Below are 27,460 nucleotides of genomic sequence, written 5' to 3' on the forward strand. Positions count from 1 at the left end.
TGATAGCAAAGAAAAACCCCAGTTTGATTGGATCAGATTTACAGATTACATTGCATTTCGTTGTCATGTCTCTTATTGTTTCATGACATTGACATTTGCCTAGAGGGTCAGATTTTGTGTTTGAGTTTGTCTGATGTTTCTTCATGATTAGATTCAGATTATGTACACTTTCTGAGAAATACTGGCCTTTTGCATTTTTTAAACTTTATTTTGAGATAATTGAAGAGTTACTTGCATTTGTAAGAAATAATGCAGAGATCTGTTTTCCTCTAGTGATAATATATTGCTTGGTTATAGTTAGTATTACAACTATAATTATAGTTAGTATTCCACATCAGAAATTGATGTGGATGTAATCTACTGATTTTACTGCATTCACTGGACTCTTTATGTGAGAGTATGTGTGTTTTTAGTTCTGTGCAGTCTTATATTCATGTGACCATCACAGTCAAGATACACAACAGTTTCATCGCAAGGATTCCTCGTGCTACTGTTACAATCATAGTACCTTCTTCCCTAACCCCTCACCACCACTAATCTGTTCCCCATGTCTACAGCTTTGTCATCTCAAGAATGCTATGTATATAGAGATATATTGTGCTTCACCTCTAGAGTTTAGATTTCTTCATTCAGCATAATTCCCTTGATGTCCTTCCAACTTGGGAGTATCAGTAGTTTATTCTATTTTAATAATTTTGGCTTTAATTTGCATTTTCCAGTGACTACTGATGTTGATTATCTTTTCATGTGCTTATTTGCCATCCTCTTTAGTGAAATGTCCATTTATGTCTCTGCCTGGATTGTTTTTTACTGCTCAGTTTCAGATGTGTGGTTTGCAAATACTTTCTTACATTCTAGTTTGTCTTTTCAACCTCTTTATTGGGTCTTTTAAAGAGCAAAAGTTTTTAATTATGATGAAGCTTAATATATGAATTTTTCCTTTTATGAATCGTGTTTTGTGTCAAATATAAAAATAAAAACCCTGCCTAACCCTAAATATTCCAAAGATTTTCTTTTTATCTTCCCTAAAAGTTTTATACTTTTCCTTTTTAGATTTAAGCTTGTAGTTTATTTATTGGAAACCTTTTCTCTTTTTTTAATATATGCACTTAGGGGCTGGGGATATAGCTCAGTTGATAGAGTGCTTGCCCTGCATGCACAAGGCCCTGGGTTCTAATCCCCAGTACCACAAAAGAAAAACCTCTAATATATGCATTTAGAGCTATAGATTTTTCTCAGCACTTCTTTATCTGTGTCCCACACATTTTCAATTGTTAATTAATTTAACATGTTATGTTTTCATTCAGTTCTATGGTTTTTTTTTTCTTTTGAGACTTCCTCTTTGACTCATATGTTATTAAGAAATGTGTTTAGCCAGACACAGCAGCACGCCTGTAATCCCAGTGGCTTGGAGACTGAGGCAGCCTCACCAATTTAGCAAGGCCCTAAGGAACTTAGCAAGACCCTGTTTCTAAATAAAATATAAGAAAGGGATAGGAATGTGACTCAGTGGTTAAGTGCCCCTGGGTTCAATCCCCAATACCAAAAAAAAAAAAAAAAAAGTTTAATATTCTTTATTATCTTGGTGTTATGGTCACGTTATCTTAGTGACTCCATTATGATCAGCAAAATACTTTGATTCCTATTCTTTTTCTGTTTCTTAAGATTTGTTTTATGATCTAGGATATGGTCTACCTTGATGAATGTTTCATGGGTACTTAAAAAAAATGTGAATTGAGCTGCTATAAACATTGATGTGGCTGCACTACTGTAGTATGCTGATTTTAAGTCCTTTGGGGTATAAACCAAGGAGTGGGATAGCTGGGTCAAATGGAACCAGGTGTCCTTCAATAAATGAATGGATAAAGAAAATGTGGTATATATACTCAATGGATATTACTCCTCTTTAAAGAACAGATAAATTATGGCATTTGCCAATAAATGGATGGAATTGGATAATATCATGCCAAGTGAAATAAGCCACAAAACCAAAGGCCGAATGTTTTCTCTAATATGCAGATGCTAAGTCACAATAAGGGGAGGGCACTAGAGAAGAATAGCGTTACTTAGATTAGTGAAGGGAGGGGAGGAGACGTGGGAATAGGAAAGAAGTGGAATGAAACAGACATTATTACAGTATGTATGTATGTGACTGCATGACCAATATGATTCTACAACATGTACACACAGAAAAATGAGAAATTATATCCCATCTATGATATATCAAAATGCATAAAAAATTAATTAAAAAATGTGTGTTCTGGGACTGGGGTTGTGGCTTAGTGGTAGAGCGCTCGTCTAGCATGTGTGAGGCCCTGGGTTAGATCCTCAGTACCACATAAAAATAAATAAATAATTTAGAAGAATAATTTCTTATAAAAAAAAAAATCTGTGTTCTACTGTTGGGTGGAGTGTGTATAAATTTCAAATCAGTGTACTCCCTGAGGAGCTGGGTTGGGAGACTACTTTCCCACTGGGTGCTGGTGGAACTAGGGTAAGAGAAATAGTGTGATTTTCCCCTAGGCATCTGGCTAGAGTAGAATAGGTATTGCCCAGAAAAGTTTTCTGATATTAGATCACCTTCTTCCTGGCGCTTTGACTAGAGGAAATTAGGCTTTTCTTGGCTTTGTCTGTTTCCTGTTGGAAGTTCCAGATTGGAGGCTTCTGTAGCATGTTGTCTGGAATATATGGGAAGCAGTAAGGAAGCCCAAGGAGCTCAGCACCCTGCGTTTTCCTCAAGTCTCAAGGTTCCTGGATAGCATACCTCCTCTTTCCTTATTATAAATGCCATATGACTTTAAAATAAAAAACAGATTAAAGGTTTTTTTAAAAAAATACGTTGCCATATGAAATACTGAAAATAAAATGAGGAAGAGCTGCTTGACAGAAAGCCTATAGTAATAATTAGCTGAATGTAGCACTTCCAGAGACCTTTGGAAAAAACTCATAGTTGTCCCGGGAGCCTGCTATTTAAAGATAGTGCTTTAATTAGCACCCAGTAAGAGGCCTATGTGAGATGAAGGAGTAAATGCAGTCACCATCTGGCACTGGCCATAAACAGGGCTTGTTTCCCTAGCATTTGTTTTGTGGCTCCTTTCAAAGCATCCCTCTCCAGACAGTGCTTCAGTGGAAAGTGATGTTCTGACCTTTTTTCTTCCTTCCGTTTTCCCTAACATTGTGAAATGCTTGATGAAATTTTTATGTGACTTAAAAAGCTTAGCTTATTAAAGTTTAATAAGCAGGTGGCAGCAACTTGACTGTTTGAAACATTTGTCTATTTTAAAAGAGAGGCCAGAACTAGTACCAAGGAAAAACAGTGAGTTAAGAAAGACTCTGATTTTCCCCAAGAAAATGTTATATAATGAAGCAGTTATTCTACAGAATATGTTACTAGGGAGAGCTACACATTGTAAATAGTTTTCTAATCACAATGTAAGCACAATGGTAACACTTCAGACCATTTTACATGTGATATAAAAATCTAACGCTTTTGCTTTTAGTTTGCTTTGGCTTTTAGTTTACCGCTTAAGTGTCTGTGGTTTGTTCTTCCTGAAAAACTGTTTCAATACATCAGAATACTGTTTAGGCACAGATAGCTCAGATGATGGCTAATGTTAAACTTAAATGTAATGTCACTTTTTAAGTTAAGTCAGCGATAGTTATTTTACTTAAAAGGGTAAATGTTTGGTGCTTTTATATTGAAAGTGTGCCCAAGGATTTTTCTGAACATTGTTAATTTTTTTCAACAATTCCATGATTGATATTGCACTTTTAGTCCCAAAGTAGTCAAATCTGATTCCTAAAATTACAATAAAATTTTTATTTTGCTGTTGAAGAAAAGGGCAGATACATAAATTTTCACAGCCTACCTAATGGAGTTTAGAATATCTTAAGATTTCTTGTAAAAATACATATGTTATAGTTAAAGCTTTGTCCCAGGGTTTCATAAACTGACTTCCAGACCACTCACGTATAATCGAATCAAGCCTTTATTGAAGCACACCGGTGGCGGCTGACCAGAACATAAAGCTGTTCCCCTGATCAGCCCCGAACAGTTGCAAGGGCACTCCTTATAAGCCTGAAAACCGCAAAAGGGATGTTCAGGGGGTCTAGCCAATGCAAGCAAGCCAGGTTACAAAAGCGGGAGAGTGCAGTCAAGTGGAGGGAAGCCTAACCAATCACAGCCCAGTCACCCCAGTTACAGAAACAGCCCCCTTACCCTAGTTACAGAAACAATACCCCATTAGGTAGTTCCGTGTTCTTAAAGGTTTCTTTAGCAAAAGGAAAAGAACATCTTACTCCAGTCATGACTCTTCTACTTGGCATGGTTGTTTTACAGGATGAAGTCATAAAACAAAATGGAGTCACATTTGCTCCTACTATCACATTCCCCACTGGTTTTAGTAGGTTTGATGTCAATCTTGCACATCATTAGGCCTCAATTTTTTTTTGTTTTTGTTTTTATCCTTCTGTGTCTAAGGGACTATACTGGGCTCGCAAGACCATAAGTCTGACCTCATCTACATTTTTTTGTGTATATGGTTTAGGAGGGTTTTTAAGAGGCAGGGTCCTATAGTAATACCAATCAGGAGAAGGGACTAGGGCCCCAACTACAGCTGAACTGATGGTAGTCAACCAAGGGGACCATGAGAATAGGTTTTGGAACCAATTGCCTGAAGTTTCTAGTGCTTCATCTCTTTCCTTTAACCTGTTTCTCACAAGCGCCAAACTGTCCTTTATTATCCCAGAATGGTTTGCATAGAAACAAGTTTCTCCTGGAGCCATACAAAGTCCTCCTTGTTTCAGAAAGAGACCATTCTAGACCTCATCTGTTTTGTAAGACTATTTCTGTCAGAGAGTCTAGTGAAACCTCTAGTTTGGAGATTGACCTTTCTAGTTTTCCTAAATCTATATCTATTTGATGGCTGAGGGACTTAAAATTTTTAGAGTTTGTGATAAGACCTGCAGTTCCTAAAGCAGTAGATCCAGCTATTTCCAAACCAGTTAGGAGGGGAACTAAAATGGAGGCAGCCCGTCTATGTTGATAAATCAGTGGGGCCTGGCCTTTTAATAAGTCCAGGTGTTCTTTTCCCTTTACTCCATCAAAATAGTAGGTTGCATAGTTCAGAGTTATTGACAGTTTGGAGATTTAGTCAAGGAGTTCAAAGTGGGACCCGGGAAGCACAATTTTTGGTGAACAGGGAGTTTTTTCCACTTATAAGTTGGGTTATGGAAGCAAGTGTCTCTTTCTGGGAGATCACCCAGGGTGATCTTGGGAGCAGTTTCCTAGGTACATCTTCCTGAGCTAGACATGTTGGCAAACATCTACATTTACCGTAATTTTTCCTCTAATATTAGGGACTTCCAACTGCTGTAAGGGAAAAGGGCGATGACCGTTCTTGCTACTTCCAGCTGAAAGGGGGTGATGTGCAGTGGGCAAGCAGTTTGGAGTCCCTTTTTAGAAACTGAGTGGGTCAAGGAGTCCATGGTAAAAATCCGGCTCAGGAAGAACAGGATGTAAATTCACCTGGGGTGGGCACTTCTATGAGAGAAACAAAAAGTCATGAGTGCTGAAGTAAGATTAATACAAAATAGCAGTTGTAGCATCTGGAACCTGTCCATGAATATCATGAAAATGACAGAAATTAATAATTGTTTACCAGGAGGCGGAAGACCTGAGAAAATGTCCCAATAACAAGGCCTAACAAAGCCTAATAAGGCACTTTTTTAGGGAACATAAATCTTTAACATCGTCAGAATTATCAGGAACGTAGACACAACAGTTAGTTAAATTAGTTAATGTCATCTGGTTTTTGTAAAAATACCTTTTTGGCATGACCTCTGTGTTCAGTAAAGATCCTTTTGTTGCTTAGGGCTAGATAATTATATTAATAAACATTGATTACACCTACCTATGTAAGAAGATCTATAGACCTTAAACTGAATAGAAACTTCTGGCATTTATTGGTAGTTATCAGGCATTTTTGCCTAAGAATTTTTCTTCTGTTGTCTCCAGTCTTACTTATTTTGGGGGATGCTAGCACTAGTGTACATTTTAAGTTACATTAAAATAACTGTTGTTTCTTTTTAAATGTCCAGGAATGGCTGTGCTTTTGTTTTAACTGTTTTTGCTAGGTGTTTAAGACCAGGCTGGTCAAACTGACCTTGTTTCTATCTATTGGTAAGAGTCAGCTGAGTTTCCTTGGAGGACATTCTTGGGGAACATGTGAGTGGCTTTTTAGCTCTATTAGTGTCATCTGCATTAGGATGGGTCAAGGTCTTGCTGACCATCTGGCTTCCCTTGGAAGCATCAGGCATGTCTCCTTTTTAAATGACCCTCCTCTTTTGCAGCATGTACACTCATTGGCTTTCTGTTCTCCAGTGGTCTCATTAATCTCCCTTATAGGGAGGTTATGTGGCCTGGAGTTGCAAAGCTTTTTCCCTGTCCTGGGTTCAGGCTGACTTAGAGGGCAAGAGCCAAATATTGGTTTTTTTGGCTCCTTTATTTTAACCTTAATATTTAAATTTGGCCTTAAACATCCACCAAGTCAGTTTTACCAGTTTTAAAGTAAGAATGCTGGGCTTTAACTTTAATCTTAATAACTTTACAGTTAATTTTTATATAACACAATATCCTTATTTTATTTATTAATTTATGTAATGCTGAAGATCTGCCTGAAGGCAAAAGATGACACCTTAGCATCTACTATATGATTTTTAAGATATTTTAAAAACTTTTTGCAAGAACTTTTTTAACATGTGGATATAGTATCTTAGACCTTATAAATGTCTCCAGGTTAGCAAAATGAAATATAACTTTATTACCTGTTTTCACTTCAAAAGTTCAGTAAGGCCTGGGTTTGTTAACTCAGTGGTAGATCGCTTGCCTCACACATATGAGGCACTGGGTTCAATCCTCAGCACCACATAAAAATAAATATATAAAATAAAGGTTTTGGCTGGGATGTAGCTCAGTGGCAAAGCGTCTGCCTTGCATTCGCAAAGCCCTGGGTTCGACCCCCAGTTCCAAAAAAAAAAAAAAGACAAAAAAAAAATAAAATAAAGGTTTTGTGTCCATCTACAACTAAAAAATATTTTTAAAAAGATTTAGTGAGTAGTCAATTGAGAATGCACTTGCATGTCAAAATATAGAAATATACCAAATGTCTCTGTATCAGGGGAAGCTAATACTTGCTAGTACTCTGCATTTATACATTTAAATCTTTGAAAAATTATGGGTTCAAAGTTTTTTCCTTCTAAATTGGGGGGATAAGTAGGAGTATTACATGTACCATTCATACTTTTCCTCTAGAAAAGGATTGTATGGTCAAGAAAAGGCAACTACTTTTGTTATTATTGTATGATAGAATGAATTTTGTTTATTAGGGAGTAACAGTTCCAAAAAAAAACTAGAAAGAATACGTGTTTGAACTGAGTTTATTATTTTGCTTATAATCTGTTGGGAAGGCAGACAGCATCATCAAAATTCTGTGTGGTATAAGTGTTTCTCTTTAGGCGCAAAATGATATTACTCCAGGTGAGTCAGGGACACTTCACAGAGAAGGTAGTGATACTTGAGATGAAGTTCAAAGAATATGCCTGCAGCAGACAGAGACTGGGAGGAAAGTTAGGCAAAGTGATCATTTTCCACAGAGCTGAGGATAGATAAAGGAGACAGGAGAGTTGAATGGCAGAACATTAGGAATAGTGGGGAGAAGGCTGGGAACCGTGAACCGATATTAGATGAGGAAATTAACATAGACTATGAAGGGCTTGAATCACATGCTAAGGAATTTAAACTTTATTCCCTAAGAAACAAGAAGTCAAACCAAGGGTCTTCAGCAATAGAGTGATGAAAGATTTTTCCTGATAGAAAAGACTTGCAGGGGACATGGGGAGCTTGCTACTTAAGAGGGAAAACCTGAACACAAAGACAGATATTAATAAGCAGTGTATGTGGAAAGCTAAAAGGAGAGATTGGAGCACAGGGAGACAGCTTTCCTTTGACACAAAAAGGAAAAAGAAAGATAGGGAAAAGAGAGTGAATGAAGGAGGGTATAGATCATAAGACATTCCTGGGATTTAACTAGTTTATTAGAGCTGTTCACAGAACTCAGAGTAACATTTACTTATTAATAGTTTGCTATAAAGAATATTAGAAGGTTATTGATGAAGAGATCCGAAGTGTAAGATTATGTTAGAATTGACATGGAGCCCTTTCCTTGTATGCTACAGCCCACCTTCCACACCTTTGCCATCCAGAAACTCTCCAAATCCAGTCCTTTTGGGATTTTATAGAAGCTTCATTATATAGGCATGGCTGATTGAATCATTGGCCATGGGTGGTAAAGCAGTTTGAGGACCCCCCCACCCTCATCCCTATTGAGGTTGTGTCTCAAAAGTCTTAACCTCTCAAAGCTTGTCCTAGTCTTCCCTTTGACCATTTACCTTCCTGGGGTTGTAGCTCAGTGGTGGAGAACTTGCCTAGCATGTGTGAGGCACGATTCTCAGCACTGCATATAAATAAGTAAAATAAAGGTCCGTTGGCAACTAAAAAATATTAAAAGAAAAAAGCTGAAATTAAGTAATAACTCTATAACTTTATTTATTTTGAATTATAGATAACAGTATAAATACCCAGCTTATTTTTCTTTTTTCAAAAACATAGTTTCTCTGTCCATAGCCATGACAATTTAGAAACAATGAATATCCCTGTTTATAAAAGAATGACAATAAACTCTGAAGGAATAGCAGAATTTGGGAAAATACTGTTTGGGGGTTCAGTGGCAGAGCACTTCCCGAGCATGTGTGAGCCCTGAGTTTGACCCTCCCCCAGTACCACACACAAAAAAAGAAAGACAAAAAATTGCTATTTTACATCCTCAATAAAATAATGAATTTCTGCCTTACCCCATTTCACCCTAGACTGCTCTAGGGTTGTCTTTAAATGTCACTTCCTACATAGAGGAACCTAGGGATCCTTGGGGAAATTACTACATACCTACAGCTAAAAATGTATAAAGTGGATCTTCTGTCATAAAACCAAGAAGGTATTAAGACTATAGTGGTGGTGGTATAAGTATTTAGTTGTCCTCTTAAAGGACCTCTTCATATCCACAAATGAGGCAGTTATAGCGTGTAATGAATAAAAACTGCAAGTGATTTGAAACTAGAGGTTGTTAGAGGACCAACTTGTTACTCTAAAAATCAGAGTTTTGAAAAAATTCTGGTTTTTCTATTCAGATTATTGAATGGTAATCAGTTCATGAGGGAAAACTTTTTATAGAAGAATTTCAAGTAATAAATGAATTATGGAATTAGAAAATCATTATTGAAATTATGGGTTTAGTTAGAGATAATCCATGGTTGCTAAAATCAGACATAAAATTCATGTGAGATTTAAAATGGATAGACCAGGCTGACAAAACCTGAATACACTAATCATGCTTCATATTACCAGGATATCACTTGGTAGGAATTATTCTTGCTAAAGCAATTGAACCTAAGAACAGTTGTCAAAGAAATGGACCAAATAAATGACACCAAGAAGAATCTGACAATTTAAAATGTGGGATGTTCTGTATGACAAATAACCCAATTTTATCCTTTAAAAATGGCATTTAAATATAAAAATATGGTTAGAGACATCTGCTTTGGGCTAAGATGTAAAAATGGACTTGGTTTGCCCTCTTGTCTGAAACAGTTAATAAGAAAACAACTTCAAAACATTAGATATCAGGCAGCAACGGACAGAAATTCCTGAAAAATGGAAAACAAATGAGATGATCCTAGGATTGTTCATTTTAAATGTCTTGAGAGAGTTTCGAGGTGACTATATAGAGGGCCATGGCAGAATACAGTAGCCTTTTTCCTTGGAAGGAACAGATCTGAGATCTAGGAGAACAACCTGACTGGTATTCTTAGAGCACAGTAATGAAGAGAAGAGAAATGTATGGGGGCGGGGGGAACACCCTGATATCTACAGAGTCCAACTATCTTGCATATTTTCCAGAGTGCTAATCAACCCATATGTGTGGAAACTATCTAAGACTGGGATGGGGGATGGGAGAAATCCAAAGAGTTGAGGAAACAGTATATATTCAGAACTGAATTTTCATTTTCTACTTCCAGATGAGATTGGGCAAGTTCAGGATGGTATGGCCGTAGATTCACTTTCTACTTCCAAACCTCTCCCTGCATCATTCCCAAGTCATTAAATAATGACTCTTCTTTTCTAAGCAGCATAAGCCTCAAACCATGGTGTTATCTACACCCCCCTTCTCTTTGTCTTACACTCCACATCAAATCCACCTACCTTCAAGTATATTCTATACAATAACTATGAACAGTCCAAAAAAGAAATAAAACTATCCCATTTACAATAACATTAAGAGGTATAAAATACTGAACAATAAACTTAACCAAAGAGGTGAAAGACTTACACCCTGAAAACTAAAAAATATTGCTTAAGGGAATTAAAGAAGATGCACATACAGACTGAGTAGCCCTTATCTTAGTGTTCAGGACCAGAAGTGTTTCAGATTTCGGAGTTTTCCAGATTTGAGGATACTTGCATACATTTTACTGGTTGAGTATCCCTAATCCAAAAATCTGAAATTCAAGATGTTCCAAAATCCAAAATGTTCTGGGCACATGATTTCAGAGTATTTTGGATTTCAGATTTTCTGAGTATGAATGCTCAACATGTAAATGCAAAGAAATCCTGTGTTCATGAATTGAATATTCTAAATTGTTTAGATGTTAGTACTACCTAAAGTGATCCAGCGAGTCATTGAAGTCCTTATCAAAATCCTAATGCTATTTTTCCTCCAAAATAGAAAAATCCATGCTAAAATATATATGAAATCTCAAGAGATCCTCAATAGCTAAAAATTCTTTTAAAAGAAGGAAAAGTTAAAGGTCTCATGCTTCCCAATTTTAAATTGTGCTACAAAGTTACAATCAACCCAGTTTGGTGTTGGCATAAAGACAGATCTGTATACCAGTAGAATAGAAAAGGGTGCCAAGATCATTCATTGGGGTTAGGAAAGTCTTTAATAACAGTGGTAGGAAAACTGGTTGTCAACATGCAAAAGAATGAAGTTGAACTCTTACACTGTTTACAAAAATTAATTCAGAATGGACCAAAGACCTATACACAAGAGCCAGAACTATAAAATTTTAGAATAAGATGTAGGAGAAAAGCTTTGTAACACCGAATCTGGCATTGATTTCTTGGTTCTGGTACCAAGAGGAAATGAGGAGGAATTGATACAGTGAAGTACATACATCAAAATTAAAGACATCTATGCATAGTAAGATAGAGGAAGGAGAATAGGGGGAGGACGAGAGGAGGGAAAGTGGGGAAAATGGGGACTGAAATGGAGTAAATCAAATTCCATGCATTTATGATTTTGTCAAAATGAACCCAGCTTCTATGTGTAACTAGAATTCTGTAATAAAAAATGAAATAAATAAAATTGCATAAAAAATAAAAACATCTATGCATTAAAAAAAACAACAAAAAGGCAACCATTGAATAGGACAAAATATTTTCAAATCTTAAGGGGGTTAATATCCAGAATATTTAAAGAACTCTTTACTTAAAGAACTTTTTACTGTACTGTATGTAGTACAGTAAAAAAAAAAAAAAAAAAAAACTAAAAATAGACCAAAGAATAAATATATACTTCTCCAAAGAAAATATAAGTGCCCAATAAGCACATAAAAAATGCTTAATATCACTAATCATTAAGGAAATGCAAATCAAAACCATATGAGTTATCACTGGACACCCATTAGGATGGCTAATATAAAAACAAAAAACCAATAACAGTTGGCATAAATCTGGAGGAATTAGAACCTCGTGTATTGCCGGTACATATGTAAAGCGATGTGTCTGCTGTGAAAAATTATATGGCAGTTTCTCAAAACGTTCAGCATTAATTTTAATATGATGCAATTACTCCACTCTGGTTTCATACCTAAAAGAGTAGAAAACAGACTCAAATAGATCATTTGTTTTACCCATGTTCATAGCAACATAATTGTTAATAGGCAAAAGGCAGAAGTAGCCCAACTCAAGATCCCATCTACAGATAAGTGGATAAATAAAATGTCACATATACATAGAACCAGAATATTATTCAGCCTTCAAAAAGGAAGGAAATTTTGAGACTTGCTATAATGAGGATGAAGCTTGAAGATTTTATGCAATGTGAAATATGCCAAAGAAAAACACTTTGATTCCTCTTATAAGGTAGCTAGAATAGTCAAAATTATAGAAACAGAAAGTAAAATGGTTGTTGCCAAGGGCTGGAGGAAAGGAGATTGGGGAGTAGCTATCTCATGCATATAGTTTTTGTTTTGTAAGGTTAAGAGTTTGAGATGCACAACAGTGGTATATTTGACTCACTAAGCTGTACATTTAAAAATGGTTAAGATGGCAAATTTAATGTTATGTATGTTTTAATGACTTAAAAAGATAATTGAAATATGATAACTATGTAGAGTATGTTAAATTTATTTATAAGTAAAATGGATAACAACAATAACACAAAGGCCAAGAGGGGAATCAAAGTATACTGTATAAGGCTTTCATATTGTACAGGATGCGTATAATTACTTGAAGTTCAACTGTGATTACATATGTATGGGTTAAACCAGGCATGGTGGTGCATGTGTATGATCTCATGGCTTGGGAGGCTGGGGCAGGAGGATTGCAAGTTCAAAGCCAGCCTCAGCAACTTAGGCCCTAATCAACTTAGAAACTGTCTCAAAATAAATATATGAATGAATGAATAAATGAAAAAATAGATGAAAGGGGCTGAGGATATGGCTCAGTGGTTAAGCACCCCTGGATTCAATTGCTGGTACCAAAAAAAAAAAAAAAAAATATATATATATATATATATACACACACACACACACACACACATACATACATACATATATATATATATATTTGTGTGTGTATGTGTGTGTGTTAATCCTAAAGCAACCACTAAAATAACACAAATAAGAATAATAATCCGGCTGGGGCTGTGGCTCAGTGGTAGAGTGCTCGCCTAGTGTGCATGAGGAACTGGGTTCTATCCTCAGCACCACATAAATGTAAAATAAGATATTATATCCACCTAAAACTTAAGAATAAATATTTTTAAAATAATAATCAACAAAGGAGATATATGGAGTCATTAAAATCATTAAATTTCTCAGCCTAAAAAGGGGAAAAGGGAAGAGAAAACAAATACCAAGTAGATAGACTTAAACATAACCATATCCATAATCACACTAAAGTATATGCCTAAATACCCTCATTTGAAGCAGAGATTAAGAGATTGGGATACAGAGCTTGGTATGAGGCCTTGGGATTGATCCCAAGCACTACAATAAGCAAATAAGTATAAAAATAAGAATAGGTTAAAAGGATGAAAAGTTTTACCATACCAACACAAATTAAAGTTGATATGGCTACATTAATACTGGAGTAGATTTCAGGGCAGTTATTGCCAGGGATAAAATTGACTTCTTAATAAACTGGTCACTTGAACAAGAGGATGTTATAATCCTGAATGGTTATGCGTCTAGTAACAGTGCTTCAAAAACTTGAAGTGAGGACCCAGAACTACAGTGTGAAATAAATAAAACTATAATTATAGTTGGAGAGTTCAAAACCCCTCTTGAAAACTAGAAAAATAAATAGACCAAAAAAAACAGTAAGTATATAAAATACAAATAACATAAATACCAAATGTGACCTGATTGACATTTATAGAAAACGCCATCCAGCAAAAGTAAGATACACAGTCTTTTGAAGTACACTCAAGACCATAAAACAGATCTCAATAGATTCTTATTTCCCCTCCTACCCCGCTACTGGGGATTAAACCCAGGAACATTTTACCACAGAACTTCATCTCCAGTCTCTTTTATTCTTTTTTTTTTTTTTTCTCTAAATAGGCTCTTCCTAAGTTGCCCAAACTGACCTCAAACTTAAATTCCTTCTACCTCATCCTCTGGAGTTAGTTTCAATAGATTCCTTAAAGGATTCAAGTTCACACAAAATATGTTCTCTAATCACATGAAATTAAGTAAGAAATCAATAACAAGTATCTCTGAGATACCCTAAATATTTGGAAATTAACTTCTAAACAATTAATGGGATAAAGAAGATATTAAAAGGGAAATTGGAAAACAATTTAAACTGAATGAAGGTGAATTAAATGTATTAAAATTTAGAGGATGCAACTAAAGTAGTTCTTGAAAATACAAGTACATAAAGTTTCAAAGTGTAATATTTAATATATGTCAAAGTGTACCCTCTAAGTATATGTAATTAAGTCATATCTCCATAAGACTATTAAAAATGGGGGGGGGGGAGTATGATAGACAGAACTCAGACTAAGAGATTTTAGAGACTTAGGAACCAAGTGTAGTGTTTGAATTTGTATCCTGATTCAAATAAGCCAGCTATTAAAAGTCATTCTGTAGATAACTAGGGAAATTGTAGTGTGGTCTAAAAGACAATGTGATTTTTTTAAAAATCCCCCTGAGAGAATCTGAAGTCTCCCCCTTATTTTAGTCCTAACCTTATTTCTTTAGCGTCAGCATCTGCCTCTGCTCACAGTTTCAGTTACAGTTGTATATAAATGACCATCTCTCCCAGTATGCCTGGGGCAGTTTCAGTTTGTACCCATCCTCCCAGTGTGAACTCTTGACTCACAAAGCATTCTGATTTGAGCAGTCAAATAGCTGCTCACAGTAATTAAAGTGTACATCCCTTCCCACACCTGTTTTTTACACCAGTTTTTCTTTAGGTCTACAAACTTCCTTTGTCTAAAACCCATCTTCCTAATCCTATGGTCTTATCTAACTCCTTCCTTCTTAGTTTTCCAAGTCTTTGCTTTGGCATCATTTCCTCAAATCCTTCCCTGACATTCCTGTGCTCTGTCCCCAACCTAAATGAGGTTGCCTCCTTTTCCTGTCATCCCACCCAGAGTGGCCTGTCTTATACATTAGGTTAGAATATGTTTACTAGTCTTTTCCCAATGCAGACAGTGTCTCGAGGCTAGGGGTTTACTGTCTTTCCTTTTGGGGTCATTAGTATCTGACATTGCTAGCAATGTCTGGCAAAATGTTGGATAAATCTAGTTTTAGAGATAGTATCTGAGTTAACCCTCTCAAATGAGAATAATTTGACCCTGGGTAGGTAGGTAAATGTACCTTCCTAAAGTTACAGAGCATAGTAGTAGCAGAGCAAGAGTAGAACTTGTGACCATGGTAGATGCTGTAATAAAAATTTGAAGGAGCACTGAAGATTTCTTTTGCTAGGATGGTTTATATCCCAAACAGTGATCATCCCTAGAGCATAGTGGAAAAGCTGTTAGAGCAGGAGTAGTATCTTTGGAGTACACAGAATTAGATTGTGATAATGCATTCATATTTAACGTATTTATTAAACACAAAATGCAAATGTGATTATGACACCCAGCTATAATAAACTTTTTATATAATCAGAACACAGAATATATGGTACATATATCCTTGATTCTCCAGATTTCTAATTTTGAATTGCTCTTTTAGACTCCCCTTACATGATATGACAAAGAGTGGTGTAGGATAACAGGGACTTTATACCTTCAGTTATTAAAAAATAAAGACCATCATTTGAAGATCTTATACTTAATGTCTGTCTTTATTTGTCATTTCTGTAGCGTCGCCTTGGAGATGCAGCCAAGAAAGCTATCAGTAAATTGACAACCAGAACAGTAAAAAAGGGCGATAAGGTACAGTAATGAAATAACTTTAAATAGCCTTCTCTTTGAAATCGTGATTTACTATGCCTGTCATCTGAAAGCCCTTCAGTTAGCCTTCTCACTTTCTTGGACTTCAAAGCTTTTGTCATTAGTAACTTTACAAGACTACTTACAGATGACTCTGTGATGTTTTTTTCTCTAAAACCCAGCATACATTTTCTAAGAATTAATTCATCCATCTTTCCTGCCTTCCTTTCTTCCTTTCTCAGTACTAGGGATCGAACCCAGGGGCACTGTTACTACTGAGCTCCACTCCAGCCCTTTTTATTTTGTATTTTGAGACAGGGTCTTTGCAAAGTTGCTGAGGCTGTCCTCAAACTTGCAGTCTTCCTTCCTGCCTCACCCTCACAAATTGCTGGACTATAGGCCTGAGCCATCATAGCTGGCTATTCCAAGAATTCTGTGGGACAGTTTGTCATTATAGTCAGGAGATGTGTGTTATCTTCCTGTATTTCTTGTTTTTGCTTGCATCTCTTGGGTTTTGTTTCTTTACCCCCTTAAAACTGAAGACCTGTATTTCTAGGATGTTTCAGTTAACAGGGTGATCTCTTTACGGTATGCTAAGCATTTTTTTAAAAGAAGAACACACTTTTTCAGAGTTGGGCCTGCTTCTTTTGGGGAAAAACAAAATTTTTTAGTTGTAAATGGACACAGTAACTTTATTTTATTTATTTATTTTTATGTGGTGCTGAGGATTGAACCCAGTGGCTCACACATGCTAGGTAAGTGCTCTACCACTGAGCCACAACCCCAGCCCAGGCCTGCTTCTTAAGGAGACCAAATAAGAAAGGCAGTAACAAAAAGCTATAACTGAAATTTTTAACTAAAATTTCATAATTAGAGTTCTAATTATGGTGGAGCCTTGATTCTCCAATATTAATAGCCTTTAATGTTAAGTTTCTATATACTGTCATTCAGGCTTATCAAGAATGAAAAAATTGTATCTAAGGACATAAAACTCAAACTGCCTCCTATTCCATACCCGGTGTTAATGTTTTAGCAGAGTCCTGAAAGGATGAATTTCAGATGATTCTCTGTCTTATGTTTTCTCACTTTTTTTTTTTTTTAACTTTACTCATTTTATCCCCACTGCCTTGACATAAGTATAATCTAGTTGCCTTTGGCACAGCTCTGGAGGTAGTGGATTTCATTATATCCTAAGGAAAATGTCACTTGCAGAAAATACAAACAGCATCAAAACAGCTGCTGTACTTAACTCCAAAGAGTGGTAACCAGTATAAATGCTTTCTTGGCCTGTTGGTCTTCAACTGCCATTATTTTGGCATTCTCAGGAGCTGGTCTAACCTACCTTTCTTACTCCACGCTAGCACCAAACAATATTACCAGCCAGGTGCAGTGGTGCACACATATACTCTCAGCTACTCAAGAGGCTGAAGCAGGAACACTCACCTAAGATGTGTGAGGCCCTTGGTTTTGGTAGGGATAGAATCTTTCTTTTAATTATTAAAGCCAACACATCTTAATTTGTACCTCTTAGACTTGCCAAGAACTGTACCACTGAGTTGCAGTTAAAGTGGCAATGACACAGCAAATAGGTTCACCTTTCCAGACTTGGATTGTTGGCATGCTGTTTTATGACAATTAAGATAGAACCCTCTTCAGCCCTGAGGAGGAAGGAAATCATCCTGGTGACTAAACACACTTTTCCTAATTTTTTTTTCTTTTGGTGGTACTGGGTATTAAACCCAGACCTTAAACATGCTAGACAAGCATGTTAACATTGGGCTACTTACCCTGCTCTTTTTAAATTTTAAGACAAGGTCACGCTAAGTTGCCCAAGTCAGCCTTCAATTTGTGATCCTTTTGCCTCAGCCTCCCAGGTAGCTGGGATGAAAGGTATATAACATTATGCCTGGCTCCTTGACTCTTGATAAAGACCCATTATTAAGTTGATCCAGTTATCTTTCTCTGCCCCAAATCAGTGACCAGATGCAGTGTTCCCATAGCTGGGGTAAGTCTTTATAAAGCAGTCTGCTGAGGGATCACCATCTTTGTGCCTGTACTTAAGGAGATGATGAGGTGATTCTCCTGATGATGACCCAGCTTTTGTACAGTATTCTGTGAAACCTGTTCAGATAAACCAGTAGTACAGTGGAAATGGGAGGTGGGCAGAGATAATGGTGATCCAAGGTGACAGTTGATGTGAATCTTGACAGTAGTTAGAACTCTTAGTCTAAGATATATCATAGACAGAAGTAGTATTGATTATTATACAAGTTTAAGAAAAAGATTGGCTTAGGTATAATTTATATCAGTGTTGTTAAACAATTGGAAACGTTATTTTTAATACCTTTCACTTTATAACCTCTTGCTTAGCATAATTGCCACAGAAACACACTTAGCTGAATTTTATACATGTAGCATGTGAATTGTGATCCTTTGCTTTTCGTTTCAGGAAACAGACCCAGACTTTGATCATTGTGCAGTCTGCATAGAGAGCTATAAGCAGAATGATGTTGTTCGGATCCTGCCCTGCAAGTATGTCAGCTTTGTATGTTTGAAAAGAATGATATTAATGTGTTTGTATGTCTCTCCCTTTTAGAATGAGTGTCCACTTGCTTCTGAGAGCCTCCTAATCAACGGCTCTTCTAACCAGCCAAGACCCTGCTGCACACTGCTCATATTGGGAGGTTGTGGTCAATGAAGACCAGTTTTGCCTCACAAAAACTGATTGCACATGTATTATAAAAGGAATACATATGGCACAACCTCCAGACATTCAAACCTTAGAGTTTTTATTCTGTGATTTCTGTGGGTTTCAAAAACAGCCCCCTTTTCCTCTGCATCTTCAATCAGAATTCACTAGGCCCTACAGCAAGACCCAAAGAGTGTTCATCTTCCTCTGGGATTTGGATTTCTTTTTCTTATTTCTTTTTTCTTTTTTTTTTCTGAACATAGATTATACACAGTGGAAGGACTGACTGATACTTGCTTTGTGCCTGCTGTGGGTCAAGTACTCTCTGCAGGTTACATTTACTGTCTCCTCTGATCTTCCCAATAATCCAAAAAGGTGGTTGTTCTCCCATTTTTATTAGTCAACATTTTGTTACTAGAACCAAGTATCAGGCATGATCTACCTATGAAGAAAGGGAGGTTTATTTAGCTCACAGTTTTGGGGCTAAATAGAAAGCCCAAGATCAAAAGTCCATAAATGGGTAGATCCCATGAGTTTGGCCTCTAGTGTGGTAGCAGATGGCAGCACGTCATAGTGAACCCACATACAAGCAAATGGTCACCTCTCAAAAAGGAACAGAGATGGGCTGGGAATATATCTCAGTTGGTAGAGTGCTTGCCTCACATGCACAAGGCCCTGGATTCAATCCGCTGCACTACCAAAAAAAAAAAAAAAAAAAAGCAAAGAGAGAGAAGACAAACAGGACAAGTTTGCTTGTTTTGTAACACTCTTGTGGGAACTGCCAAGGGGGTTTCACAAGAAATACCTCTTACCCCTCAGTGACCTAAGAAAGATCTTTCACTGTGCCCCATTCCTCAAAGATTCCATTCTTCACCTTCACCACCCTGGGGACCAAGCCTTTAATCACAATGGAACTTTGTGGGGCACTCAAGCCACAGTACCCTTGTGCAGTGACGGATAATGAAGCCAATAGTGTTTCTAAGATCACACAATTCAAAAAATGGTACAGCTGAGGTATACATCTACCTTTAATGCCAGCACTCCTCTCATAGTACCACATACCTCCCTCTAGAGCATTTACTGAAACTTTAATGCCTAAAAAGAGCTTTCTTTTTAAGCATGTTAGTGTCTTCCATGATCTTATCCCAAATTAGGGAATGCAAACATTAAAAAATAGTATTCAAAGCATCATCTGGAAAAGAATAAAAGAACACTACTGATAAGCCTTACACCTAAGAAATTTCCTTTCTTCTCCCCTCTTTTCTTTAAAAAACATCCACAAAATAGCTTGACCCAGCCTTCTAATAATACAAAATGTGAATGATTAAAATATTGGTGAATAGTTGTCTCCATAAGGCTACTGATCTTACTTTACTTAATCACAAAGTAATCTCTTCTGAGCCTAGGATGATCTGGGTGATGGTTTGTTATTATTGTTGTTTTTTAATTGTAGTACTTAAGAATAATTCTGTTTACTAAAACAGAAATCCAATATTCTAAAAGTCAAATCATTCTACTTTATACATAAAAGAAAATCTATCAAACTAAACATAAGCTGTCCTATAGAAAATTAAATTATATCAAGACAGTTTTTTCTTATTCTAATTATTTACAATCTAAAACATGAGGCTAAAGGAAATGTATATACAAATACAAATCAGGAAAAGGATCAGTAGGATAATTATAAAGCATAGTCAGAAAATGCCAACTTTGACCACAAAGAAGCCAAGACTTTACAAATTCTCTGTCATCTTATCTCATCCCAGGATCCCCTGAAACCAAATGGTACCTAAAGAGTGGAGGAGCCATTTAGTTATTACTAAAATGAAAGTGTCTTCCTCAGGAGAGTCTCAGCCTGAAATAGTTGATTCTGGGAAATTTGCTGTCATTCTCTCCATCCCTAAAGCCTGGTTTTTCCAAAATTTTATTCTGAGGATTTTTGTTTGTTTTTGTTTTTCATTTTCCTCAGCTTAACCCAGAGCTTTCCAAATCTGACCATACATTAGGATCAATAGGGGAGCTTTCAGAAATACCTTAAGTGGAGCCTAGGCATATTTATTTTAATAAGACCACATTGTCCATTAAAGCTTAAAGCCTTGGTTGATTTAACTGTTTCTGTGACTGAAACCGGAAAACTGGTTCTCAACTTTCGTATTTGTAGTCTTCTTTTGAAAATTAGAAGTTTTGGCAAACTTAACAGAATTTCTTTGCACCCCTAGTAACAGCACTGTTCACTTGTATGTCTTGGCCCTTATTTTTGACTATGCTTGCTGCCCTGACTGTGTGTCAAAAGTTCTCCATGTTGCTTTGGAGCCTGCTATTATATGTTACTCTTACCCCTCAATTCTGGGCAAGTGGCCTCTTTCTCTAAACTATATTGTTCAACCGGCTCAGCAAAACATTTTACCTCACTGAAGTGGTAACAACAGTATGATCCTCAAGTGTAATAAAAATTAAATTATTTCCTCATTATGCAATATTTTTTTTAAACTCTTTTTTTAAATATTTATTTTTTAGGTGTAGATGGACACAACACAATGCCTTTATTTTTATGTAGTGCTAGGCGAGCACTCTACCACTGAGCCACAATCCCAGCCCTCCACATTATGCAATATTTTGTGACAACCTTTGACCTACAAGAGGTTTTCTCAGCTTTGACATTTGGGATCACATAATGCTTTGTGTGGAGGAGGGGTCTGGAAAGGTGATTTTGTGCACGACAATATTTAGCATATTTTTGGCCATTAACTACTAGAGGACAAAAGCATCCACACCATGCAGCTGTGACAAGGAAAAATGTCTCCAGATGTGGACCACTGATGCAGAGGATATCTTCACACAAATGTTCTTTACCGCAAATCTTCTCCAAGCTTCTTTTTTCCAGTGGATGTATCTCAAGTTACTTTGCATAATCTCTTACCTCATGCCTCTGCTTATCCTCCTTTTACCTCCAGTACCCTCCCTTTCTCTTTTGTCTCTATGGTCTTTGAACCCAAGCCTGCCATGGTTCCTTTATTATGCATCTCTGTCCCTCTCTGTCTTCCCATAGTTATCTGAACATATTGGACAGGCAGGGCTCTACTCCACAGCTATGCCTCAGTTACTGCCCACAGCCCTCCTCCTGCCTTATTTGTCCTCCCTGTTCATCACAGCAGCACTTCCAGGTGTTTTCATTCTCCTTAAACACCTAACTTATCCCATTACTCCTCGCTTTGAGAGAGTAAACTTCACCTAGAGAAATAGTGGTTGGATTCCCTCACTTCCAGTGTGCCTGCCCCCACACTGCCATCCACACTTACACCTCCTGTCAGAATGGAGGAGGCAACCCCCTTCTGGTTTGGTGTTGCTCTTTCTACGTGGGCCTCTGTCTGCAGCTCTTTGCCTTCTGCCTGAGACCTTGCTGTATTGATTCTCTGACTATCTGCTCCCTCCAGTTTTGTTCTTTCTGTCTCTGCTCATCAGCTTTAATCATGGTCAAGTATTTTCTATTCCAGCTTCAAAAACTCTTTCAAATTTATCACCTTCCATGTACTTGCCTATAGCGACTCCCCTTCATAGCTGTCTTTGGAAGGATTTGTCCTTGCTGCCTCTCTACCTCAGTAAGGGATAAAGTCAACCAGATGCATTGTGTCTTTTTGTCCTTCATTTTTAATAAGAAAGGCTTTCTGGAAACTGAACTAAGCCTTTCTATCTATAGATATCAGACCTCTCATGGATTGCTGGGGTTTTTTGTCGCATGACCTTTACTTTTCATTTTCTGTTGCACTAATTTACTGTGGACAGATGGCAGTTGGCTATGCTTTGGGGACCTCCTGTTTATATCAGTTGATTACAGTTGATCATCCTTTGGACGTTAGCCAGCATGTCTTAGAAACAAACAGTCATCTTATTTAAAGGTTAGCCACAAAATTTTTAGTGGGTAAAAATACTCTTTTTAGAAGTAGAGTGCTGCAGCCTGGAGAAATACACATTTAAGATGTTAGCTTGGGAACTAAAATGGGTCAGTCAACTGGCTGCTGACTGTTGAGGAGTTGCTCTATCACCCCCACCTTGGAGGGAGGGCCTGCTTCTATGTATCTACTGTCAGTCCTGGCTAGGGGAAGGAATTCTTGTTTCTGACTTTTAATAATCTTGGATCCTTTTGTTTGCCAGGTCCTTAACACGGCACCCAGAGGCTGCAGAGCTGTGAAACAACTCACCTTCAATGTAGACTCCTCACCCCAGCCCTGCTGTGTTTCTGACCTCTCTAGTTTATGGCTATGTGAGAAATAGGAAAGGGGAAGGGCACTGTATTTCAGTATTACAGGTTTTGTTTCTTTCATGTTCTATATATTTTGCATTCTGTATCCCAAAGTATTTCTTATAGGAATAAAGAACTTTTTTGGTTGAAGCTCTGATTGAAGCTCCTTTTCACGTTTCATTGCTCCTCAGCACATCACCTGCTTCCCATCGCAGTACAAGACTCAGCCCTAAATGTGCTAGGGCCTTTTCTGCTTTTATGTATTTTTTTGTTGTTGAAGTCTTTCATTTTAACAATGGAAGTGGTTTCCTTTTTAACTTGCCTCAGGTGCCACCTTCTGAAATCTCTAAATGTCCACGATCCACCCTCTGGCTAGGGAAAAGGCTCCCCACCAGATGTTCTGGGGCCCAGGGTGTGCCATAAGAGCATTCTACCATTTACTGGGATGCCATGTAAAATATTTACATTGCTTTGCCTGTTTAATTAATGTACCTTTCATTCACACAGCCCTTGATATACTTCTCTCAGTATTCCATATATAGTTTTTCATTTATTGTTCCAGATAACCTCATGAGTTAGACCAAGTCCACCTTTCCCATTACTGACCACACAGCTTTCAGGTGAGGCAGTGGGGAGGCAGAAAGTGTAGTCCATCAAGGGTCTGATGGTTATAGCAGCAGGGAGGGAAAGGCCATAGTTGGTTTGATGAAACAATAAAGCAGAGGATGCAAAAGCAAGAAGATGAAGAGAGTAGGTGATGAAGAAGAGAAGGCATCAAGCTCTGTGTACTTGTTCATAAAGATGATGGTAGGAAGCGGGGGGACTATGTCAGAGGACTGATGACTACAAAGAACAAGTGCTCAGTTTTGTCTCCAAAAGCAAGGAGTGTGCTGAAGGAGTTGATACTGAAGATCTGGGTTGAGATGCACAGGAGCTGAGCTGGTAGGGAATCTAAAAAGAAAAGTTCTAGGTCAGAGGAAGCAGAGTTTGGGGGTGATTATTTGACTTGGGGTGTGGGGATGTGCAAATAGCTAAAAGGAGCTTTTTTAAAATGAATCTTTCAGAATCTTTCAGATTCTGAGCTAGCTATGGAAGGTTTTCTTAATTTGTCCCTAGAGAACCCATTAGTCTGTTGTCTTTCGTTGCAGTGCCTCATAACATAGAGGAGAGATTGTAATTGTCTAATAAAACAGAGAGTGGGCACTTTTTCTTTCAGATCTGCAAACCTGCAAGGAAAGATTTACTCAAGAACCACAACATAAGAAAGATTCATTTAATGAGTTCACTTAAAGGAACAGATAGGTAGAGAACACTCAATTCATGCAGAGTTAGAAATTAAATATGGGAGTCACGCCATTTTGTTCTCTATGAATAACCAGTAATAGAAATGCAGCCAGAGCAGGGAGTGCTAGAGCCAAACCATTGTTTACCCCAGGTAGCTGCTACTTGCTTAAAATAGGGTTTTCATCCACAGTTGGCCATATTAGCTGCCTCCACCCATTTGCATACCTCCCACTTCAGCACCAAAGTGGCCCTGGTCAGAGTCCCATAACCTTATCTCTTCTACCACCTATCAGCCAGCCAAATCCCATTGTCCACCCTATGCAGAACTGACTTGGAACATATTCCCAGCCACTCCACTCCCTCCTGTTTATTAGCCAAACCTTCAGAAGTCTATAAGCCCCCCAAAAGTACATGTAAGATATTAGGCACCCTTGTGACTTTATGAGGAGGTTCTATAATTTATATCAGATCTAAAGTGATCTATCCCCCAAAAGGGTTAAAGCCTTGTTCTAGTCTTAAGTTAGTTTGGATGGCAGCCAACCTTGACTGCTGAAAAGTGAGGATGCCCCCTGGGGTTGAGCCCTGCAGTAAGGAACTCTTCATCTCACTCTAAAATACTCCCCATACATGGATACAAGTAATAAGAAGCAGGCATAACACCTTATATGTATTAAACTAATTTAGGTCTTCCTTACAGATTACTGGCACTCAAACTCTTAAGTAAAAACCTTAAGGTTAAAATAAAAGCCCTCAAGTATGATAAGTTTTTGGATAAATGCATTATCTGCGAGTTTTAGACTACATGGATAAATTCAGACTTCACAATCTTTATTTTTGTCCTTAAATGATACAAGGTCATCAAGTGGTGATGGAAGAGCAGTATATATTGTTGACTGAAGTTTTATTATGCATGAATATTTACTCCAAATCCCAAAAAAAGACCCCATTTTAAACCAAAACTGCATTTTTCAAAACAGCAATCATAACGTTTAAGTTATAAATTAACAATCAGGGTTTTTAAAACATACCATGGTCTAATTTAGTATCATTCTCAAAATTTCCCTTACTCTAAACTTAAAGACTTTAGTGTGTCTTCCAAAAGTGTCCTGAAAGTCTGTATTGGTGTCTACTCCTTTCCCAATTTGTCAAGGACCCCAAGCTTCTTTCAGTCTCAATTACAGCTTCTCAGAGCTCTCAGTCAGGGGTTCTTGAGCTTGCAGAATAATCTCTGTAGCTCCCTCAAAATCATTTCTCCCTCTGAAGGGCATAAATTCCTCTTCAAAGAATTCAAACCCTTCTGTGGCTGACTTATTTCTTGTCCCGAGGATGTAATTTTCTGTTCTGAACGTGAGAGGAAATCACCCATGTCTACCCACCCCCACACACACACAAAGTTTCAGCTGAAATTTGCCAAGTGTTATTTGATTCTTAGGCACAGTTCACTCCTTAAAATAGTTCCAGCTGCCCTGTGACTTCTACAAATATTTAACATAGATTGAGTTCCATGAAACTAATTAATAATTTACACAGAAAACTCTTGATTTTAACCCTGGCTTAATATGTTTTCAAAATTCCATTTTTCTATATAAGCTATTATTATAAGAAGAATAACTGATTTACAAAGTATGAATACCATTATTCTTAATAAATTTGCTAGGTTTCCTCAAGTCTTTTTTGGAATTTGGTAGGATAAAAAGTCCAAGTTGGGTACAGTGGTGTGAGCCTGTAGTCTCAGCTACATAGGAGGCTAAGGCATGAGGATGGCTTGAACCCAGGAGTTTGGTGCCAGCGTGGACAACATAATGAGACCCTGTCTCTTTTTTATTTATAAATAAATAAATAGGATCAGTATGTAGTTCAGTTGTGGAGTGCTTGCCTAGCTAGTATGCACAAGGGCCTGGGTTCTATCCCCACGACTGCAAAATAAAAACGTCCAAACAATGATCTCCTACTCATTAGTTCGCATCACATAGTACTATTCATACAAGAGATTGGGTTTAGATTTTCTGTAAAGGGTGTGTGTGTGTGTGTGTGTGTTTTAGTTGTTGATGGGCCTTTATTTATTTATTTATTTATTTATATGTGGTGCTGAGAATCGAACCCAGAGCCTCACACATACTAGTCAAGTGCTCCATCACTGAGCTACAGCCCCAGCCCTAGAAGTTATATTTTTATAAACCTCCAGTATTTGTCTTTGGGGTATTGTAAACGTGTTAAAAGGAGGAAAAACAAACTAACTTAAAATTTCATTTGTTTTCATTTTGACCTAACAGTTTTTCAGTATGTAATTTATAACATAATTCTCCATTATTTTATAGGCATGTTTTTCACAAATCATGCGTGGATCCATGGCTTAGTGAACATTGTACCTGTCCTATGTGCAAACTTAATATTTTGAAGGCTCTGGGAATTGTGGTATGTTTCCAATTTTGTCATTGCTTTTGCATAGTATCTTATCTAATTGTAATACAACATAACGTATTTGTTATAATAGGAGACATGACAGTCTCACAAGAATACACTGGCTTTTTTTTTTTTTTTCAGATAACCTTGTTAGTCCAACAAGTACCTTTCTTATAGATTACAAAAGATTCAGAAGAACTTTTAACAACCTGGCAAAGAGTTTTGACAGAACTATTGGCATAGAGATTGGCTCTGACAGTGCAAAGACCAACACTGACTTACCAAGAACTTTAGAGACTTCCTTTATTTCCTTAAAAGAAGTATATATCCAGGATTGTGCTTTTTTAGAGGAAAATACTTTCTGGTTGCAAAAATATAATAAATGAGGGTTGGGATTCTAGTTCGGTGGTTGAGCGCTTGCCTCACATGTGAGGCACTAGATTCGATCCTCAGCACCACATAAATCTAGAACTTAAAAAAATATTTTAAAAATACATATATAATAAATGAATATTCTCAACAGCTGAGTTTGGTTGAACAGATGAACTCCTCGTTTTAGCTTTGCAATCCAAAGAAATTTAAGTAGTCCTATTTTAAATATACTATTAAATCACAGTTTAAGTGCTATACATTTGGACAGTAATGCCCCATTTATCCTCAGTCCCCAGAGATCCTGTCAGAGATAATATAGTTTAGCTATATAAAAGATTATAGCATGCCTGTAATCCCAGCAGCTCAGGAAGCTGAGGCAGGAGGATCTTCAGTTCAACGCCAGTATCAGCAACTTAGCAAGGCCCTAAGCAACTTGGGAATATCATGTCTCTAAATATAAAAAAGGACTGAGGATGTGGCTCAGTGATTAAACATCTCTGAGCTCAATCCCTGGTACAAAAAAGAAGAATTTTATACTTACTTTTTAAATGGTAGACTTTGGCCCCAAGTACTTGTGTACCTCTCCTTCAGGATTAGTTGCTTAGATTTTGAAATAGATCATTTTCTTTCAGTTTAAAAGTCTTTTCAACTTTGATCTACTTTAAGATGAGAGGGGCATTTTATATT

The 27,460-nt window shown here is 37.1% G+C and overlaps 1 protein-coding gene across 4 annotated transcripts in view; it reads left to right on the forward strand.

Moving 5' to 3' along the window:
• The window catches only part of Rnf130 (ring finger protein 130), a 114,072-nt gene that overhangs the window by 57,138 nt on the left and 29,474 nt on the right, over positions 1-27,460 (forward strand). For all 4 annotated transcript variants that reach the window (XR_009228028.1, XM_046457036.2, XM_046457037.2 and 1 more), the window contains exons 4-6: positions 15,717-15,788; positions 18,235-18,317; positions 26,317-26,413. Coding sequence is in view for 3 of the 4 variants with exons in the window: in XM_046457036.2 (XP_046312992.1) it covers positions 15,717-15,788; positions 18,235-18,317; positions 26,317-26,413 (252 nt within the window). In the remaining variant the exon portion in view is untranslated. The remainder of the gene's footprint in view (positions 1-15,716; positions 15,789-18,234; positions 18,318-26,316; positions 26,414-27,460) is intronic.

The sequence above is a fragment of the Marmota monax genome, unplaced genomic scaffold (assembly GCF_021218885.2).
Source record: "Marmota monax isolate L192 unplaced genomic scaffold, Marmota_monax_Labrador192_F-V1.1 WCK01_AAM20220418_F8-fsc00263, whole genome shotgun sequence".
In the NCBI taxonomy this organism is placed as follows: domain Eukaryota; kingdom Metazoa; phylum Chordata; class Mammalia; order Rodentia; family Sciuridae; genus Marmota; species Marmota monax.